The sequence below is a fragment of the Dermacentor silvarum genome, chromosome 4 (genome assembly GCF_013339745.2).
Source record: "Dermacentor silvarum isolate Dsil-2018 chromosome 4, BIME_Dsil_1.4, whole genome shotgun sequence".
NCBI lineage: Eukaryota > Metazoa > Arthropoda > Arachnida > Ixodida > Ixodidae > Dermacentor > Dermacentor silvarum.
In genome coordinates, this window is record NC_051157.2 from 21,087,753 (window position 1) to 21,109,646 (window position 21,894).

At 47.4% G+C, this 21,894-nt stretch overlaps 1 protein-coding gene across 1 annotated transcript in view; it reads right to left on the reverse strand.

The window, feature by feature from the left end:
- Positions 1-3,713, reverse strand: part of LOC119449601 (scavenger receptor class B member 1-like) — a 51,922-nt gene extending 48,209 nt beyond the window's left edge. The window contains 1 exon segment of the mRNA XM_037712814.2: positions 2,675-3,713. Within this exon segment, the coding sequence (XP_037568742.2) occupies positions 2,675-3,143 (469 nt within the window). The 5' untranslated portion in view covers positions 3,144-3,713.
- Positions 3,714-21,894: the final 18,181 nt, after the last annotated feature.

Genomic DNA, 21,894 nt, shown 5'->3' on the forward strand with positions numbered 1-21,894 from the left:
TACGCGTTGTCATGACGTAAAGCCATCATCCCGACTCATCAGACCTCTCCCGGCAAATGAAAAAAGGGAAAATAAAACAAAGTGGGGCCCGTACATGAGTAAATACGGTTGCATTAGTCCATCAAGGAAATGAATCGGGACTGGCAAACGGGTATTGGTGTACGTCATCAGAAAACAGTGTTCCTGTGAACAACATACGTTTTTTTGCCGATACAAGATTCTGAATGAACCGGGCGACCTTTCGGATCACAGCTGCGTTTTGCACACAGCAGGGCTCATGTAATAGACCATGATTACACAGCTGCCTCCCAGCTTCGATATGGAGACTGATTAGCCGGGTATTCACCCCACGCACGTGAATCCACGTAGTAAACAGGTAGGTTTTTTTTTTTTTTCAATCTGTGAAGCAGCTGCTCTGTATGTTACACTGTGGACACAGCCGGTTCAGGGAAAAAAAAGTAGAAAACAGTGCGCAGTGCACAGAAGTCGTACGTCGCTCGAACAACAGCGAAATGGCTACACGTGTAAACAACAGAAATTGAGAGTGAAGCCGCTTGAAGTGTTTGTGTTCGGTACCCTGCATAATCAAACTAAGAAAACTGCTTCACGGACAACGCGGAAAACATTCGAGCACAGCACATGGCAGGTGCCGTAAGCCGTCAATCATGGCCCGGCTACACTTTCATCAGAGCGATTTTCGAGGTTTGCGATAGTTTAAATATACCAGTTACCGAGCTTCAAAGCCTGACGGAAACATTACCAGTCACCTAAATTGGTTTGCGCAAACAGAAAAAAAAAAGAAATATGTAACGGTAGTATATGTTTCTTTTTATTCAGCAGTTTATATTTTAGAAGCTTTCCATGTGTTATGTCTCAAAGACCGCATTCAAGATAATACTATAAAGACAATCGCACTTGTTAAAACTGACAACCAGAGAAGTTTGCAAGAAGCCTGGCACGCCATGCAGGTCCCCTTTCAGTGTAATTAAACGTGCTGTTTGCGTTGGCATGCACAGTGCTAGCCCATTCGCCGTGTCCACTGCATCACGGAAAAGCGCCTCTCGTGCACGCTATTTTCCGTTTATGGGGCCACAAAGAGGGACATCTTTTGAGGAAGCGCCGCCGGGGAAAAACGAAACCGAGCTGGCAATGGATGAGCGTAACACGACTCGCCCGAAACACGGCCTCCGTCTGTAATCGCGAGTCCGCGGTGCCGCAGGTCAATCATCGCTATCACGAGAAGGACGCGATATACGCGCGGCTCCTGGCGTTCGCAGGGTGCGGTCATATTCAACCGACGATTACCCACCGAATGCGGTCGTGGATGCGGCGCAACTGCGATTGTGCAAGGGTGGTGACGGGGTGGTGAAAGTAGGAAGACACGGGGCCAAGGGGACATCGTTCCGTCCTTGTCATCACCCTGTATCTTCGTGTTTGCCGCAGGTTTCACTCGTTTATTATCAAGGTGTTTGGCAATCAAGGCTAACTACGAATGAGTGTGATCATTGGAGCGACAATAAAGACACTCACGAGAAGCGTCGATATTAGTTTTAGAATGGTAGAGTGCTATTATTGAAAATTTTGAAATAAACAACCTTTCTTTCGTCCCCTTCCCCCAAACAAACGCCGAGAGAATTACAGCTCTCTGCCATTGTAGGTAAACAAAAACGATAAGAAAGGGAGATAGAAAAATTGTTTATTGGATGAAATAAGTGGAGGCCGAGCTTTCGTTTTGAATTTCGCGCATTAACTGCGGCGCGTATGATGTCACTGTGGGACGTCAAGGATAATTCGGAGCGTATTCGCGTAATTGTGTCCTTGTCGTATACGGTATGGCAAGTCTACAATGGTTGCTAGATTGAGGCTTATTTAGGAAGCAATGCAGCTCTTTTTTTATTTTGCTTCGGTTTGTCATAGTGTACGACGTTGTAGGGAACTGAAAGGGGAATTTTTAAGTGTTTTGACACAACCTACGACATCAATTTCAAGGTCGGCCACATAAAACTCCTGCTTACCAGGCGTGCTACACAGCGGCCATAATAAACATTCTTTATCTGTTCGCTGGGCTGTCATTAGGGGCCAATGGCTCTTTCGTATCTGAGGCACATTTTGTTTGCATCACAAAGCTGTCGCAAACAAAGGATACCAGACATGCTGTCGGATATGCTATCTAAATTGTTTAACTTAATATGTGCTCACTCAACATTTCGAAGCCGGTCAGCCAGCCATGCAGCATATAGACGCGTATACATCTGCGTTAGAAGCACCAATTGCGGCTGCATGCACAGAATGAATTAGAGTAAAGCCAGGCCTTAGTCCCGTTGGTTTTACTACAGACTCTGCTTCACCTTGGCTTTTAGATGCTGCGTTCTGCCTGGACAGGGCGAGATTTAGTCAGCGACAGGTCTCTGCGAGTATAAACCATCTGTCGGGCCCCCGTCTTCCTCACTTGAGACAGAGGGGCCAGCCGTCTCTCGAGATAAGCAGACCTAACTGTGCGCTGGCCGGTTGGAAAACAATAACCTTCCGCGACTCCAAGAATAGACTGCGTTCGACCTGACCTAACGGAGCGCACAGCGCAAATGAACGCGCCGCCCGACTTCCTCGCGAAGATGGCTGCAATGAGAACACTGCACTAAGAAGGCAGACAGCCGTGACATATCGCGCCTCTCACCTCGGCATAGCTGCGGAGGTGACGCTGGGCCCAGCAGCGGTTTCGCGTCTTCGAAGACGAAGCTCCAGGGGCCGCTGGGGCCCGGATCGTCGTCGGGCGCCGCTGCCAGCGCGGCTGGCGGGCCCTCGGTGCGAGGTGGACCCGCGCACCTGGCCGCCGGGAAGTGAAACGTGGAGAAATCTCCGCTGGACCGGCACTGCGCCGACGCTATATACCGAGCTGCGATGAAGTCTAACCCGTCGATCTGGCGGTACGCGCACGCGGTCGCACCATATATCCTGCTATTGTGGAAACCCGAACTCCGAGAGCCCGGCAAACCCATATCTCGCGCTCGACTGTGCAGGGGAGCCGGTGGGGCTATATACACCGGAGAGTCCCCCACGCGCTCTGCAGGCTCTTCGCACTTTGTAATGCTATAGCTTGAGCGATATTCTCCTTTGTCGCGAATCGTAGCGTGCTCCTCTCCCATCACGCGATGGGATCCTGTACATCCGAGCAACGTCAAACGTAACTACTGACGTTGATGGCTGATGAGCTGCGCTCTCTCGCTGACGCTCAACATCTAAATAGCTGTTGTGACCTCGATGTTTTCTTACACTTGCGGCTACACAGATCCTATTATTCCATAATTATTCCATTATTCATAATTATTCCATTCGTTAATTGTTAATTGCAGGACCTTGTAATTGTAATTGTTTGTAATAGTTTTTTTTTCTTTCTCTTTTTTCACACGGACTGCACTGGGCTTGTGTTCTGGCTTGTGAGCTAGGGGCTTGCGTGTCACTACTTATGAAGTATTCGCGAGAACTCGCCCTTCGCACGTCGGAGCAGAGGATTCGCCAGCGTTTATGAAGTGCCAACATAGTCTTGCATGCATTTAATAATTAAAACGACTGTTTTGGAAGCTGTTCGAAGCACGTATTGGTATTGTGTATGTTTAATTACTCGTAACCACTCGAATTAATATCGCACGAGCTGAAAATTAAGCACACGGTCATTACATTTCGGGCGCTCTAACGATGAATTGCAGTCAATTTTTTTTTTTTAGCGAAACGCACTAGCGACGTCAAATCTTTATCCACAAAGTTGTGACACGTAGTGCTAATTTGTGTAGGAACTGCGGATCTGGAGAACTTTCATAACGGCGGTCTTGCGTAGCGCGCGAAATGTAGGAAAGAAGGACAGAGAAGAGCGAAAAGCGCTCTTTACACTTCTCTCCTTTTTTCCTACATTTCGCGTAAAACCGCCGTTATGAACCCCGACCAACTCTCCCAAGCTTCTATCCTAATACGCTACATTTGGAGAACTTTGTGCGCCTAGTGAAGCCCTATATGTTGAGTTTGGTCTCAATGGACGCATACTTCTACACGAGAAGCACAGTCATTCTGTGGGTGTTATGTATTACTAGGGTATCGCACAATGCTTGCTATGAGCTCGATCATAGGCCTCAGTCACATAGAACTATATAGCCAATATAGCGAATAAAATTGATGTGTTGAAGCGTGAAAAAATCCCCTCTTCACCTAAAGAAGTGTCACAATTAGAAACAGTGGGCGCGGATGGAAAATGTTATGTCATAGAGTGATTCGTGGCAAAAATGATCCCGTTCCATCGGACCATCGGATCAAATTTCTACCGACGAATTTGTTGTCAATTCAAAAATTAGCTCTCAGGGTAGCCCTGATATCTTTTTTGAGCCACGATATGCAAGCACGATAAGGTGTCAAACTCAGATGTATAGTTCGCTGTAAACTCATGAATGTTGCTGCAAGATGGACTCCGTCAAGATACAGAAGAAAAATACGAGTGTACATTGCCAATGTCTCCGCAAGGTTCATGAACTGAGCTATACGCATCACACTTCGTTGACATCAATCATTGGTATCGCTGATGTCGGAACGGCGTTGTAACACATATCACTATATACCTCCTTCAAAATGGCTTCTCTTGTGCTGGAACGTTGAAAAGGCAACGGTCTTCGCTTGAATAAACGGATTGCCACATAGAAAAAAAAAGGCATAAAAGTTATAAGCTAGAAGATGGAATTAAAGCAGAGGACGCACGCGCCGGAATAATAGAAAGTAAAAAAATAAAGTTCTAAATCGCCACAGCATCTGGGTGAGCCATTTGACTTGAATTGCGATGCGATGACAGGTGATGTTAGGGTTACATCTAAAAGGACAGAGAGGTGGTCGAGTTGGTACGTCTTCATCTTTTGGCAAAAATTGGCACAACAAGAAGAAAACAGGCTTACATTGTTTCCTTAGCCGTCGCCATGTTCTCCTGCACAAATATTCGTCGGAAATGATGTCTGGGTTGTACCATCTTCTGTAATGACAGCCCCTGGTTTATCAAACGATCCTGCCCTGTGGTAACAGGCGGCGTCCGTCTGCCGTATGTACACAAGGCGCAGCTTAGACAACTTGCAAGCATAGGCGAGAAACACTGTCCTCATCCGCAGTAATGCAGTGTGTCGAAGGCCAGGGAAAGCATCCTGGATATATATAGCGTGGCATGGCACTGCATGGTAAGCTGGTATATTCCGCTCAGGCATATTAGACATAATTCTGCTACTTGTCCCTTCTGTCCTCGCCCAGCTGCTCTCACAGGTCTGCCGGACCTCTTGTGGAGTTGTGCCGCGCTGCGCTCGTCAAGGTGCCACTACCTGTCAAAAGTGGGGTTACAGTCAAGCCGCCCACCTGACTACCATCTATGGATCTGTGGTTCACACCATAGATCTCTCTTCTCTCTTTCTGGGGTTTTAGGTGCCAAAACCAGTTCTGATTATGATGCACGCCATAGTGGAGGGCTCCGGATTAATTTTGACCACACGGAGTTCTTTAACGTGCACTACAACGCAAGCACACGGGCGTTTTTGCATTTCGCCTCCATCGAAATGCGGCCGCCTGGATTCGATCCCGCGATCTCGTGCTCAGCAGCCCAACGCCTTAGCTAACTGAGCCACCGCGGTGGGTACCATAGATCTCTGCTGGACTTCATTGAATATAAGCTATATATAACATGCCCATATAACATGCTTCACACGTTCTATGCCGCTGGGCGAACTTCCGAATTAAGAAAGAAAGACCAGCTTTCTCGCACCGCCCGCTCTATAGAGCAGGCGTGATATACGCGAGCCTTCTTTATATACGGTGATCGTACATGTTCGCAGGGGAGAAGATGGTATAAGTTGGGCAGGCTTGTAAAATCCTATGGTTTCCTTCGTCAAGCTGCTTCAATCATGTGCTCACTCCCAATGATAACGCAGTGGCACTCTAACCCCTGATTTTTCTGCTGTGGAACATTGTGTTCTGTCTCGACAAGGTGGGTAATTGTTTGTTTAATGTCGGGAGATCTCTTGTGTGCCATCCGCACCGCGGTCTTCATGGTAAACAATGAAATGCTGCCTTCGAATCCCTAAGGCTAACTGTTCACTCGCAAGAATTAAATAATACTAAAACATACCATAATAACCGCAAGACAAAGCTATTGAGCTAATCAAAACTATTGCTAAGACAGAGGAGTCTCCCTATCACGGAGTCTCCCTATCATGACTTCATGGACCAGGACCATGGGTCCAACCGTCGGATCGTAGACACTGCCATACGAGGTCATCACCGCCAACGCCGTCCAGATAGGAAGGTGTAAATAAAGGACACCCGCGTCCGGCCTGCGCATAATTTGTTCTTCTTTCCCCTGACACTCCCTGTCGGTTAGCCCTGGACCAAGAGCCTCAATAAAAAGCTTTGCTCTCTCTCTCTCTCTCTCTCTGTGTGTGGTGTGTGTGTATGTGTGGTTTCGTCTCTATATAAACCAAAGTACGAAAGTGTCAATGAGAAAATTGTAGAGCAGCATGAAAAACTCCAGATACAGCTTTCTGTTGTTCAACACGTGCTACATAAAAGTGTGTTTCCAGAGAAGCCCGCGAATACACGAAAAATTGCCGCGCGACTGGCCGCTCGATGCATTTTGCGTGTATTCGCGGGCTTCTTTCATGCTTGGAAAAAACACTTTTACGTAGCGCGTATTGAGCAACCGAAAGCTGCATTGGGAGTTTTTCATGGTGCTCTACAAAGTTCTCATTGACACTTTTCATCTAATTATAATAATTGAAAAGTTGATTAATAATGAAGACTAGTTATGTAATTATGCGGAATGCAAAAAAAAATCATCCCAGTATCTCCAAGCGACGGCAAACAACATTACCTTGGTTCTGTCCAGCTACGTGCCATTTGCATATTTTTAAACTTCGGCCCAAATTAACTGAAACAACCTGTATATACGCCACTCTTGCTGGCTTTAAATGGCCAAACATGGTGAGGGGCCCTTTAAGACAGCGACTACCCAACCTTGGGGAGCGCTGTTAGAATACCAGAGGCACCCCAACGTGCACGTCAGCTACGTGGCATTTGTATATTTTTAAACTTTAGCTCAAATTACGTGGGGCACCCTATATGTGTTACCGCCCTGACAAGATTTACAGCCGTCGACGTTGTTATATACAGAATGTTTTTATCTTGTTTATGACATATTTTGCTGAGATCGCCAGACTGCAGCTGCATACTACAAAACCAGCGTGCTCGGCGTATAACGGAGCCATTGAAGTAGGTCTGTGCATGCCCCTCTAGGTGAAAGGAACCGAAGTCAGCTGCTTGCAGAGTTGCGCGGTGTGTTATTTTTCAAACCTCTGGCAACATATGTTTGGCTTGGAGGAAACGAATCAGCTGGGTTACGCTAGTTTCTTCCCGATTTCTTGCAATTCATGTTTGAACAGCTTTAAGCTTATTAGACTGTTTAATTAGCAGTTAACATTTCAGCATTCGTCATAGCTCTTTACTCGTACGAGATTTGTTAGAGATTTGTGCCTTCTTCTGTCATCACGGAGCTTGTTGGGAAGCATTTCTAAGGCAGTGATGAGTAAACAAAACGGGTACGTTCTAGCACTATTTATCGCACAACTATAATCATGCATAACTATAATAATGGTATACAATAAAACGTACTGGAATTTTCCGAACTGTCACTATTTTGGCAAGTAAATACTGAAATAACAGTAAAACTAAGGAATAACAAGCGGCTCATTTAAATAAATGCACCACGAGGTAAATCAATTTACCTTATAACGCCAGTTGGCTGAAAAGACACCTGGACGGTCCCAACCAGCACGTTATTCAATTGGTGAACCATGTATTTGCTCGTAGCTCTAAATGCTTTCAACATACGACACACGTGGATTTCACGTGAACACTTTGGGTATGCTGAATATATATAGAAAAATTGAAAGCGTTGTCGCGGCATTTATAGTTGCACTCGATAGACAATTCTAAGACATGCCTCAAGTACACACTGTCAGATCTCATAGGGCTTAAAATCTTCATCTCGCAGTTAAGGACTCTCCAAGAAAGACAACGTTTTCGCTGATTTTATTCGTCGGTCACCCAGGCGTCACTAGTCATGTGCAGCATACAGCAGGCATGTTGAGCAGGTGTCGGTGTCAGTGCATGGATCAATCCACACGCGATGAGCCACACCCGCAAACAGCAATAACGTTATCGTGCGCAATAGTTTCAAAGTGTAAGCATATTGAATAGTAGCAACTATAAGAATATATCGAAGACTGCCGCGATTTCTGTGCTTTGCGCCACATTGAGCACGTTTTAGTCTTTACAAGGTTCGTTGCATCTAGGCCGGCATTATCACTGTATACAAGTTTGAGCTCGCTGCTCCATTCTTCAGCTCATGATCGCAGACCACACGCTGCGGCCGCAATAGCAACAGGTGATGCCGCTGCCAAAGTGACCGACGCTAATAGGCAACCTCAGCAGAACAAAGAAACGTGAACGGCTATACTCACAAATTACACGTGAAAACGATGCTCCGAAGAAGCACAGAACGTAGAGAATAGACGAGCTGGGCTGCCGGTTATGTGCCCGTATTCCAGTGGCCCTGAATTCGTGCGTGTGGTTCAACTTCTCAGCTCTTCCTCCCTATTCGGTCGACATAACACACACAATTTCGACCGCGCACTGATCGCGCGAGAAAGGAGAAGGTGACATTTTCCCTCTCTCCCAGGCAGGTAGCGGTCAAAACCCAGCGTCGGAGAGGAGCGAATAGCAGTTCCAATGTGGAAGGCAGAAGAAGGGCTTGCCACGGGGCACCGCTGTCACGAAATCACCGGCGACGCGAAGAGCCGGTGGAAAGGGAGGACCAATGGGAAAGAAGGTGCTTGTGACGCACTTGCGATCAGCGAACGCGCTTTCTCGCCGGTAGTACACAAACTATTCCGGCGACGCTGAATTGGCATGTGTGTCTTCTTCTCTCCCTTTTTAGCTTATTATTTCTCGATCGCTGTTTCTTGTAAGGTAGGCGCAGAGGAAAGACCCGGCGACAATCGTCGCCGCCTCAAGGTCGAGGTGTTGCGCCGCTGCCTCAAGAGCCGTCCTCGCGGAACGGTGCGTCGATGCGACGCTTGCTTCTATATATATATATATAACTTGCACCTGCACCGTCGAAGTAAGCGTGTATGCTGTCTGTTTACATCATACATCTGAAGCTTGATTCAGGTAGCGGCGGCAGCCTGCTACAGCAGATGGAATATCACCAAAGCAGGAAGCATCTGGTTGGTGTTACAGAAAACGCTGCGACGTTGAGCCTGCGCTGCGATCAACAGAAACATCATTGTAAGGTCACTTACGTGAGCCTTATGTAATGCCCGCTTTTACAGCAGCCCTTGGACATAGCTGCCACAAGCGAGAAGAAATCTGGAAACTCACAGGCTACTTTGGATCTCGAAACTATACAAGACAGCGTCTCCACCATAGTTTAAGCATGTCGTGTGGACTTGGTTTCAATTGGCTACTCACAAAAACAAAGTAGGGGGAGGGGGGGGGGGGGGCACGTGCCGAAGTGCTCCCCGCCATTTCCCCCTGATTACGCTCATGCACTAGCATCACTTATCCGACGTGACTTCGAGCGTATAATCGAAGAATAAAAGTTAATCGTAATTGCATTATCAAGCCATTAATCAGCAACGTAGCGACTAAAATACAAAATGTTTACTAAACTGGTGGCATCGAGGATTACAATCTGGATTCTCAGAGGGGTCAGATTCGATGGGCGTAAACTTGCAGCCCTTTCATTTGTGGCGGAAGCTTTGTCCCCGGTATGTTGTTATTTCCGGCATAGAGTTGTTTTGACGCATCTCACGTGAACAGAAATGCATGCTTTTGTCTTGTCGCCGCTAAAGTCAAACAAAGCAAGAAAAGAAAAAAAAAACGACTTCGAATAGACTGGCGCTCTGTTGAGTATAATATACGCGTACGAAAGGACTCCACGAAGTGAATATTGATACGCGCCGTTTGTGGCGATACAAGCTAGGGTACAAACCGGTTCACAACCTGCCGCTGACGTCAAGTGAAAGCAGAAATGTTGGTTGTCCTCTCCATGGTAAAAAGTTCGAATGAAGAAAAAGGATAAGCTAAAGAATAAAAGCAGCAGCTCATACTGGACACACGTGGATTTGCCTTTTACCCCTTCCTTTTCTTTTTCTTTTCTTTTCAGTATATTTGCCGAAGATGCCGGTTAATTTGTTCAGAACCGAGAGCCGCATATTCCAGTCACGTGATCGCTGACGCACTGAAAGGGGCGCGGGTTGGCAACGGCACAGTGGAATTCCCTCTGGAGGTTGCGAATCATACGTGCGTGACCGCACTGAGTTTTCTGAGGCACTGAGAATGCTATTTGCGTATATTTTTGCGTGTTGGGCCTAATTTTGCGTGTGTTCACCCCGGAGCTCATGGATCATCTTCGTATCTTAACTTCGGAGCGCGTCTCTCTTTGCTTTCTCCGAAAACGGATTTTCTTCCTATTTTATTTTTCCCCTCATGTTTACTCGTTTTCATGCATACTCCCACCACGCATGCATGCACTTGAGTGTGGTTTTAGAGTGCATATACCACTACAGCAAACGAAAAGCGCAGGTTATTATACGATGAGTCATACTCCTCAGAACCGCGCGATTAGGGACTTTTCCTCTCCGGTGCAGCGCCATTCTTTCGGCGTTGTGCGCTAACGAGAATCCGACCGTCCGTGCGGCTCAAACGTGCGCACACCGATCGTTTTCACAAATTCACGACGTTCGCGACGAGAGGCCTTGTCGCGGAAACCATTTTCCTGCTATGACTCGTCTTCTTGCGAGGAAAAAAAAAAAGAAAAAGAAAGAGGTATACCAGTTGATTTAGCTGTCACGGCAAGATCCCGAGTGACAACGAATTTCCTTCCAGGAAAACACGCGATCACGTGAGTTCCGTACACTGCTCATAGACAGTTGCGATCCACAAACTGGCGTCGCCTGCATCGAATCCATACGCGACAAGCTAGAATTCTAGACTGTCACGTAATCGTCATTTGAAGTAGTTTAGGGTTCGAAAGGAAAGTGATACCCATTCATTCATTCAAGAATCATAGATGCTGTTGCATGGCTGAGTGTGGTGCGCCGCGCTGAAAACAAAGTATATAGCGTTTAATCAGAACTTGAAGATATGCGAAATCCTGCCACAGGCCGCACTTTCCTTTAACTTCACTATAGACCACGCGTCTTGGTGAAGTTTAAAGCAATGTTGATATGAGACTTTGGTAAAAGCGCGAACTGGACGTGACTAGTGTAGACAGAAAGATGCCAGCATTCTGTCCCGCATCTTGAAGTTTTTTCCTCGAACACTATGTGTGCATGCATTAGAATGATCGACGAAGTATATGAAGCAAAGAGGCCAATCACATCCGATGCTAAAAATATTTTTCTGCAAATATTGTTCACTTTGTAAGAATTGGCGCCTTTGCATCCCATATGTGGGAACTAAACTACTGTGGGACGAGGAACATTCGGCGCCCATACATTTATACGGTTGATGAAGCTTTCGCTAAAGCTCCATTTAATTGATAAATGGTGCAGTGTGAAGCAAGAAGGAAGGACGAGAAAAAGACGCCCAAACGATCGCCTGTATACGTGAGCACGGGAACAACGTTCACCACGGAAAAGGAAGTTTTTTAGCCCTGCATTCCGCGCATGTGACTGAGCACCCGTGTTCAAGCACACGGTGGTCATCTTCAGACATGGAGATGATCGCACTCGCATCATTGTCGAAGCAGCCAGCAAAGCACGTGAAAGCGACCCTAGCAAAAGCAAACGCCATCAGTCGCCCTATCGCAAAAGGAGTTGGCGTTTCTTGAGAATACCTGCACACTCTGCAGGCGATTGTGATATCCTGTTAACGTTTTTTTCATTATTCAGTTAGTTCTCGTTACTAGTTCTGATGCGTTCTTTCTCCTGATCTCACAATTTTGTTTGCTGCTTTTTGTCATTTTGTCATATAAACCCCAGTTAAAGCAATAAAGTTAACTTGGAATATGTAGTAAGCGCTGGTCCCCGTCTTTTCTCTTGTTTCGCGCTCCACCACTTAGCAGTATGGAAGGCCAGTTAGCCTAATCCGCCACCCGTCTAAGCTCTATTTAACGGAGTTTTTAAAGAAAGGTTTTTATTATGAAAACGACGTTATCCATCCTCAATCGACAAGCACATAAGGCCTGGCTTCGTGCTTATTCGTAAGTTTCGTCCAGCGAATTCTCATTTATTCGGTGTCGGCTGTAAACTGACTTTATTTATACACATGTAGCCGCTAGTTTTGTTTGTCTTCCTTCGTTCTGAGGTTTTACGTGCCAAAACCAGTTCTGATTATGAGGCACGCCGTAGTGGAGGGCTCCGGATTAATTTTGACCACCTGGGGTTCTTTAACATGCACTACAACGCAAGCACACGGGCGTTTTTGCATTTCGCCTCCATCGAAATGCGGACGCCGCGGCCGGGATTCGAACCTGCGATCTCGTGCTCAGCAGCGCAACGCCTTGATGGCGGGTGGTTTTGTTTGTCAGCGGGATCATTCCCATGAGCACGCAATCAGCTGTCTTGGCCGCCTTATCGCTTTCTTTGATACGCAGCGCTCCACATGTGCGCTCTGGAATGGAGCGGAGTGATCCGTATTGAATAAAGATATAAATGAATGTGGCACCTGACTATAGGTGCTTGCGTGTAGAACAAAGGCGTCTACAGTTAACGTGCACAGTTTCTTCTTATCATTAATTGCTTCATAGTGGTACCGGTATACTGGGTCCGAAAAGTTTAGTAGACTTATCGTGCATACTTATCGTGCCTGTGTTTTACTCGCCTAAGCCCAGCACAGAAGCAATATCCTGCAATTGGCCCATTCAAATAAGTTTATTCGATCTTATTGATTACAGTAATCGCATGAATGGACCGATAGCGATCACGCTAGATAAAAGTTGTTCGCAAACGGTTACATGTTCACATTCGGCGACCTCCCGTGTCGAGCACCACTGTCGTGTGCGACGCTGGCATTGAAGGAGCGAGATATCATGTGCATTAGAGCCTGTAGCTGCTGTAGCTGTGTAAATTCGTTTTCTTGAGGCTTTTGTATTATCCGTTGGGTCAGTAAACGCACTTTGCAACGGAAAAAAGTGATGCTAAGGGAAGCTACCACGGGATGGTGTTGGTATAGCGACAGTAGAACGTCGATGTCAAGGCACTTTGACCTTCTCGTGACTTAGCAGAAACGTTTGAAGCAAGGCCTCCATCCTGCAAACCTGAATGTGCCACTGGACCAGGTCGAGTTCAGCTACGCACTGCGCTAGGCTGCATTGAAGTGCATTAATTGAAGTGCATTATTGTCTTGTCGCTATCGGCACGTTAAGGGACAGCAAGCACGCAAGGAAGGTCGGTGAAAATTTACGCATGCGTAACCATTGCAACGAAGTGCTTCGTTCGTGATTTCATCGATAAAGGAAAGTTACAAGCACTCAACCACGTAAAGGACGAACGAAGTATATAGAAAGAATGTGCGGGCGGGTAAACATGATTGTGTCAGATGTGGGCGCGCGTCGGTGACGCGAGAGTTTTGAGGAAAACGAAGGTGCAGGCACTAGACAATCGAGGAAGTGACTGTTCCAGGAATGACACCGGGCAAACAGTACTGAACAGCACACGGCATATGAGGAACGCTTGCCTTCTACACAAGCACACGGTACACCTTGATCTGCAGACGCGGCCTTTTTTATGTGTCATTCGATTCCGAGCAGTACGCTAGGCTCTCTTTAGTTCCAGGTTAAGTCGTCGCTACCGCCCTAATGAGAGTTCGACGATGCGATTTGGTATCCGCGATTCGCCGAAATCACGAGACCTTCCTTAGCACCGACTGCAGCGCTGAGAAGTAAACAACGCTATCAAACTGAGTGACAATATGGCCTCTGTTTACGTTAAGGTTGTTTCACAATGTAGGTTAAGGTTAAGGCCACTTTTGTCACATCGGGGCCGGTATTTTGTAGCGATGCGTTATGCTTTATTCTATACTAGTCTTATCATCCACCGCTCACGGCCGGCTGATCCCATTGATAACGTGAGCGGACCGTCGCTCTGACCACTGACCAAGCGCGAAAAGCGTGAAAAGGCACTAGCATCGGAAAGGCATCGCTACAAACTACCAGCCCAGAGTGCGATTTCTATTGCACTGCTTCCAAAACCGCAATCACTCTGACCGCTGGCTCCCTGCTATTGTGTTACACCAAGTTGGTCGCACATTCTGTGAGAGCTTTCTGATCGCCACACTGTAGGATCCCCACATGGGCGTCACATGACAACAAGGAAGAAGAAAAAGAAAGTGGGAGGACGCGTGAGCTCTCGCCGATAGACAGCCATCGAAAATACGCTGAAGACTTTCGCGATTAGTTTAGGCTGTCGTATACAGTTGTCGAAAATATCGTCTCTAGCTCGACAGTCGGCGTTTGAACGACGTGTATTGGGCAGTTGTAGAAATAGGAAACTCAAAGTTAGGGGAAGCTATCGGCTCTGTGTATAAAAGCATGCAAGATGAGTACAATAGAACAAGTATAGTCTCGGTTTTTTGGGTATACCAAGTCGCTTAGGTAGTTATTTCTAAAATTCCCTAATAGACAGTTCTAGGTTAGTGGACGCAAGTGACTTGCGTATCCAAGAATATAAATTTTGACTGGGTTTTGCTGGTATACAAGCGGCTTGCGTACGCAAACAGAACGCAAGCCCCTTCCTTTCCTACAATCTAAAGCCTGCTAATGTTGCGAAGCGCTTTACGTCTGTGAGGTGCTCGACTAAATAAATACAAAAAAAAAAGAGCTACCAAAAGTAATCGTGGGAAGTATAAGACATGTGAAATAGGGATTGCGAATTCTTGCACGCCCTGCCAGCGTTTGCCTGAGGCGAGAACAAAGTTAAGACTAACAAAAATTTGTACTTGAGAAGCTTCCATGCTTATGCCGTATTTAGCGATCGGCTGCGGATACCACTCAAGCGTATTCACACAAGCGCTGCCGCGATTTCTGAAAGCAACTGAACTGAGCAACCATCTGAGATAAAGTGCTGAGAACTTTCACTAAGTCTGCCGATATCAACACTGGAATTTCTCTGATTCTCTTAATCTTTTCCTATACTTTTTTCTTCACCCGGTCCAGGGTAGTCATCTGAACTCAGTCATGGTTAACTTCCCTACCTTTCATTTTTTCTTCTCTCTTTCTCTCTTATGCGATAAAGTAAATATATAAAAGTTGAGCATGAATTTTGTGGGGAATTGATAAAGAGCGTTAACAAGTGACTATCGACAATTTCTGATGGCCGCCGGCGCGCACATGCATGTCGTACATGATCGACAAAATGCCCATGGAGTGTACTGTTCCCTTCCTTTCGCGCCACAGTTCGCTACGCCAAGGTGCATGACTGAATAGTCCAGGCTAAATATTCCTGACAAAACTAAAGCGACGATTCCTTCGTGCGCACGAAGCGGGTGTCGTACGCGCGTTCGAATGTGATGTGATTGCCGATTTTTCAACTTGTGTACATGACTTATTGTTCCCGATGTAAACGTCTTATTTTCATGATCTCTGTTCCATTAAACTAGCATCACGTTAACGGACGCACGCGGAAGTAAAATTGTCAACAGCTTTTTCTTTTACCGGTAAGACCTAGAGATGTAAAATTTGCGAATCAATTTCATGAAATTTTGAGGGGCGAAAAAAAAACTAGTTTCTTTCATTTTTTTTCCTGAAAAATAGGAACAATTTAAAAAGAACGACGATTGCGCACAGAGCTATGAAAAACCAGACACATTTATTTCTTTAACACTGAAAAGAATATAATTGTTACTTTATTGCATCACAATAGTCCCAGCAGAGCTACCGGGTTCGAAATCTAGGCACGATTTCACGTCACGGCATTGGTTTCACCTCAAGGCGTCAAGACTGACACTTGTATCAACCTGTGTCCGATTCATTTCCGCTTGCCGCGTCAACGCTTCGCTGTGTAGCGGACGAAGCCTTCCGGACATTGAGGTTCGAGTGCACGTTCTTGGACGCGATCCCCTGCGAGCCTGTTGCGTAGCTTGATGTGCACAGTTTCCAAACTCGGACCAGTTTCTTTTAGCATGCTGCAGAAGAAGGCGTAAATCTGCAGTAGCGCGACAGGCGAGGGGGCTCGATCAAGGGTTGGTTGAAGCAAAGTGCTTGCCACCACGTGGATGGATCCAGGTGCTTCGCTGACTCCCCAAACTCCTTCTTTTGACCAAATTCTCTTGCAAAAGCCTTTTAAAAAGAAACTTCCGCGGGGTGCTCTGTTTCTTTTTTAAATTTTATTTTAGTAAAAAAAAAAACAACGAGAAAAAAATTTTTCGTCGAAATTTTCATGTTTTTTTTTTCAACCGCTTACATCTCTTAGTAGGGTCATGTTTCGTTCTTACATCAACACTTACGTGCGGAAAGTAGAATCGCACATTACAGAATTTCATCACGAGTTTATCTACACCACAACTTCCGCAAAGGATGCCGGTAACCGCAGTTATTGGATTGAAGGGAAACTATATGGTTCGAAGCTTCTTGTATGTTCTTTTGTTCGTCTAGTAATGCCCCCCCCCCCCTTTTTTTTTTTTTTTTTTCTTTCTTCATTGGCAATCTGGATTCTTCCAGACGAAGGGGCAGGGAGGTGCAGGATAAAAATATTCTAGAACAGGAGAGCAAGCTTGACCCACTTCCCTCAACCATGCATTGTCAAAATTCACAATCCAGCATGTCTTCCTTACAATCGTTTTCATGCAGACGAATACCCTATACTATCGTGCGTTGGTTCTCACAGTACGAAGACGACGACGATGGCGGCACTCAATCGCTTCCGTAAGATAGTCTTTACTGGAGACCAGCAACACTTACTCACATTTAAAGGCGGTGTATTAAACGCTCACCTATCGTGCACCCTGTGGGAATCGAGGTGGTGGCGACGCGTGGACGGAGGGCAGAGATCGCAAACACAGCCGGGTCTGCGGAGGAGGCAGCGTGCCGGCCGGCCGGTGGACGGAAGGGAACCCCGGAGCGTCTCTGCTGTCAGGCTGTCCCGGCGATCACGCGTCCCCTCTCAGCCTTATCGAGTTGGCCTGCGAATCGGAAGAAAGAAAAAAAAAAAAAAAGGAGGAAACAGAGTGATGTACGCCGTACGAGGGAGGAGTCTATAAAGTGGTTCACGCGCGCCCTTTTCTCCGCTGGTCGTGGTCGCCAGCAGTGTAAAGCGGCGCTGAATGAACGCGACTCCCACTTGAAAGGGTTGGAGAATCATCGCCCTCGGCCGTCGGGCAAATCGCGCGTGTGTACGGCGACACTGTGTGTAGACTATCCGTCTCTATTTGGTCTTCTTTCCGACCATGTGTCGCGCCGAGCGTGGCTGGCGAATGACCGCACGTTCTCTTAGCCGCTGGTGCGGGAGAAACGGACTCGCATAAAAGCCCTGGAGAGTGATCACTGACACTTAGTTTCAGGAAGGGCATGCGGCGTTGTTCAGGGATGTGTGGGGTCTTGTTTATATGACTTTCGTAGCAGTGGGGAATAGCCAAGGTGCATGTATGGGTCTATTTTTGTGCTGTGAGGTATCCGGTGAACAACGTTCGAGAAATGCCAACAGTATTTACAAAACACAAGCAGGATTACGAGAAGGAATGCGGAAGCAACTTTTTGTAGCGTTAGCTACACTGGCCTAGCCAAGCCCGTTTCGCGCGGCACATCAAGAGCCGTGCTGCGCATGCGCAAGGATCAGTGATGTCACACGGCTTGCGCACCGGAGCAGCAGCCCGGCGGATCGGTGGTGCCGCTCGGGCGCGTTCTCTTCGGCGGCGCCCGTGTCTCCCGTTCAAAGCAGACGACAAGCAGACGACACGGCGTTCGCTTAGCACGCACGCCGTAACGTTGTATTTTGTAGCGTTAGCTACACTGGCCTAGCCAAGCCCGTTTCGCGCGGCACATCAAGAGCCGTGCTGCGCATGCGCAAGGATCAGTGATGTCACACGGCTTGCGCACCGGAGCCACCGGAGCCGGCACCTCTCGCGCACTCCGCCGCCGCCGCGCGCGACTCACCGCCGCCGGTCTGCGCATTCCAGAGGAGTGACGTCGTAGCCGTGGTAGACGCACTGGCGCCGGCGCGCGCTCGCTGTGCAGTCGCCGTCTCACACTGCGCTGGAGCCGCTGCGCTTCTGACTGGCGTTTGCCAGAGTGGTATAGCCGTGGAGAAGGAGAGCGCAAATACTGCTCAACAGCGCAGAAGAACGGAGAAGCTTGACTCATCGGATCCCGAAGTAGTTGCCTGGCAATTAGCGGTTGAGCGTAGGAGGAATGAACAGAAGAAGGCTAAACGTGCTGCGGAGACACTGGAGCAAAGGGACGAACGTCTAGCAAAGCGGCGTCGCCAGGAGGCTGAGCGACGTGCCCGACCACCCCTGCAGCAACAACAAAACGCCGTCGATGACGTCAAGGCTCGCCGATCGACTGAATATACTGTGAAACTCAGCGAAAGCGCCAATGCGACTCGGACCTTCAGCTGAACCTTTGCTAACGCTACGTATATCCTGGCATAGCCGACCTAAGCCACTGCAACTATTTTTTGGCTATATTCAAGTCAACTAAAGCTATTGAAAGAAGTGGTCGGGTGAAGCGGAGGGAACTCACCGAAGGAAGCAATTTCATGTTCATGTGGAGATTGCTGATAAAAGAGGAATGATGAACAAACGTTTATCGAGGGCTGTCAAATAGTTTAGTGAAAACATAATGCGTAATTGTAAACAAATGAAGTGCTAGCAATTGTGCGTATCTCGTGAGGAGGAGGAGGATGAGTGGTGCTGCATACAAGCGGATATAACCTTGCGAGAGCTGCGGGAAGTTGCTCAGCCCGCGCGCCGCTCATCAAGTGTGGTATACAGTCTGATGCAAGCCACTCGTATAGGGAACGCTAACGCCGATTTTTGGCGAGCCTCTGAAAAACGAAGAAAAGCAGCTAACTTGGTTATAGGGGTTGTAAGTTTACCTTTTTTTTTTTTTTTTTTTGTCTGCAGCCTTCGATTTCACTGTGCATGTCATTCTTTGCCACCCGTTGACACCAAAGGCCACTAGTTCTGAAAAGAAGTCTGGACGAGTGGTTCTGCTGCAAATATCGTTTATAAGCTGACTCCTGTAGACTTTTCTACCTATTTTAAAAGAACCGTTAAATATAAGAGGCCGCTGTCTTCATACTATAGTTTTTGTCAATAACATCAATGTATTTAGCTTTCTTTTTGTTTTTCTTTATATTGGAAAAGGCGCAATTTTATATACTCTCTGACCAGGAGCAGAGATTCAGCCCAGACGTTCTCGTGATACCCTATAGAATCGCACAGCGCTGGCTGATATACGCAAGTCGTAAAAGAATAATGAACATACGAACAACGATTTAAATAGCGCCAATGAGAAACACGCGTAATGGAGGCCTTATTACCGTAAAACGTGTGATATCCACGCAACCGGGCAATATAAAAACAGTTGAACCATGCAAATAACGATCTTTGAGATCTTCATTTTCCTGGCTGAGGAAATGAAATGGTTCAAAGCGAAGACCAAGCAAAATCAAATACGGACAAACTGGGACTAAAAAGAGAGAGAAAAGGCAAAGAACGCGATGACATAAAAGAAAAAGATGAGGGATAAAAGAAAATGACAAGACATGCCTCAACTGCACAGCAGGCAGGTGGCGAGGCAAAAAGGCTTATGACAGTCTGATTTGCACTGCACATGCATAACACAGTGATTACGTGAGTGAACCTATGAACGAGAAGAAGGGGAGGCACCGAGGGGCCCGATTTTGGTTAATCACAACCATATGAAGCCAACAGATAACGAAGTAAAGGAAAGCATAAGGGAAGTTATATGTAGTGTTTACTACAAATAACTTCCCCTATACTTTCCTTGGCTTCATTATTGAATTGAATTGAGTTGAATCCTGGGGTTTTACATGCCAAAACCAGTGGGGGACTCCGGATTAATTTTGACCACCAGGGGATCTTTAACGAGCCCCCAAGGCGTTTAACGAGCCCCCAACACGTACGTTCTTGCATTTCGCCCCCATCGAAATGCGGGGCTTCATTACTTATTGGCTACATATAGTTGTGAGTGAATCTATGCTGTTCAAAATAAAACCTCTGATTCCTTTTCACCGTTACTCTGCGATCTGACGTGCAATGTGTTAAAGGCCTCTTTACTACGTCAAGTTGGAATTGACAGCACCCATCGAGTTATAGGAGTAAAGAGGGGAAAAAAAAGACAGCAGGGCCGGTATTTTGTAGCGATGACTTTTAAAGTAATAATGCCTTTTCGCGCTTATCGCGCTTTGTCAGTGGTCAGAGCGACGGTCCGCTCGCGTTATCAAATGGATCAGCCGGCCGTGAGCGGTGGATGATAAGAATATTCCAAAATAAGTCATAAGTACTGAAAGTTGGGCGAGTTGGTATCTATTCATCTTGTAATGCCACGTACACACTAGCGGAAAAACGCACGCGGCGCGCCGCCGGCGGCAAGACGCGCGCCGCGAAAGCAGCCGCGAAACGGGTTTTTGTTGCCGCGGCAGGGATCGCTCCTGGACCGATTTTTTGCGGTTTGCCGCGTGCCGCGGATGAAGGAGACCAATGAGAGCGGCCCGCTTCCGTGACGTGCGCGCGGGAAACTGGTGCCATGCGGACCCGCCCGACCGCTTGTTTCTCGTTTCGCACTATCATCTACACGCGTGAGCTCGCGGATAGTTCGAGAAGGGGAGAGGAGTCTAGTCTGTCACGTGATTGCCGCAGCGGCGCGCCGCCGGTTGGTGTGGCCGCCCTGCCGCTGCTGCGGTTTGCCGCCGGCGGCGCGCCGCGCGCGTTTTGCCGCTAGTGTGTACGTGCCATAACTGCAGCGCGTTTCTCGTTTCTCGTGTGCGCGCTGCAGTTACAAGTCATAAGGCATCGCTACAAAATCGCGGCCCAGATACGCATTAAAAAAGAAAAGTTCGCTTTCCTGCGTTGATCGAGGCAGACGTGCTTTGCGGGAAAGAACATAGCAGTTCAGAATACCCACTGGGAGGGAAGAATGTGGCAGCCGGGTTGAGTCTCTTTGTGTCCTCAGTCGTTGACGAGACGTTCAGAAACCGACGCACGTCAAGTGACGCAAAACGGTCTCGCGCCGCCATACAGGACGCACCGAGCTTCGCTGGCTCGCGACAAAGCACAGTGTGAAAGAATTTTGGTCCCGATATTCGCAGGGTGCCGTCACGTCGACACGGCCCTCCGTCGACCGAAAGCGCTTGGATCTGCGCTGCGCGACGACGGTAAAAAAACATGCTGTGTCGAGCAGGTGGATTTCACAAATGATTGATCCTGTAGCTTTTGATCTTTGTCACGCCGTCGAGTTGAGCTTGTGGTCCAGCGGCGTAGCTTAGGAAACATTGATCGGTTCTCCTTGACAGCCTCCGTAGAGTGGCGGGAAGGGAAAGAAGGCAAAGTGAGTCACTGTTTGATGTCGACACTCACTTTAGGTTCAGGTTTTTAAAAAGGTAGAAATAAGGAGAATAGCACATTTCCGATGCGTTGGAAACTGCATCGCTTAAAAGCAGTGCCTGTATTCGTGGGAACGCTCGACTCCTTCGAGGTTCTTAGGCCCTGTTTGTCATGTACTGTTCAGTTATGGATGTTAGCTGTTGTGAAGTTACTGTCCAGGCGACTTCGAATACTCTGCTTCTTTTTTACAGTGTACCAACCGTTTGATGCAAATTTTATATCGTATGCTCTATGGTGTTGAACCTAAAACCCAAATGT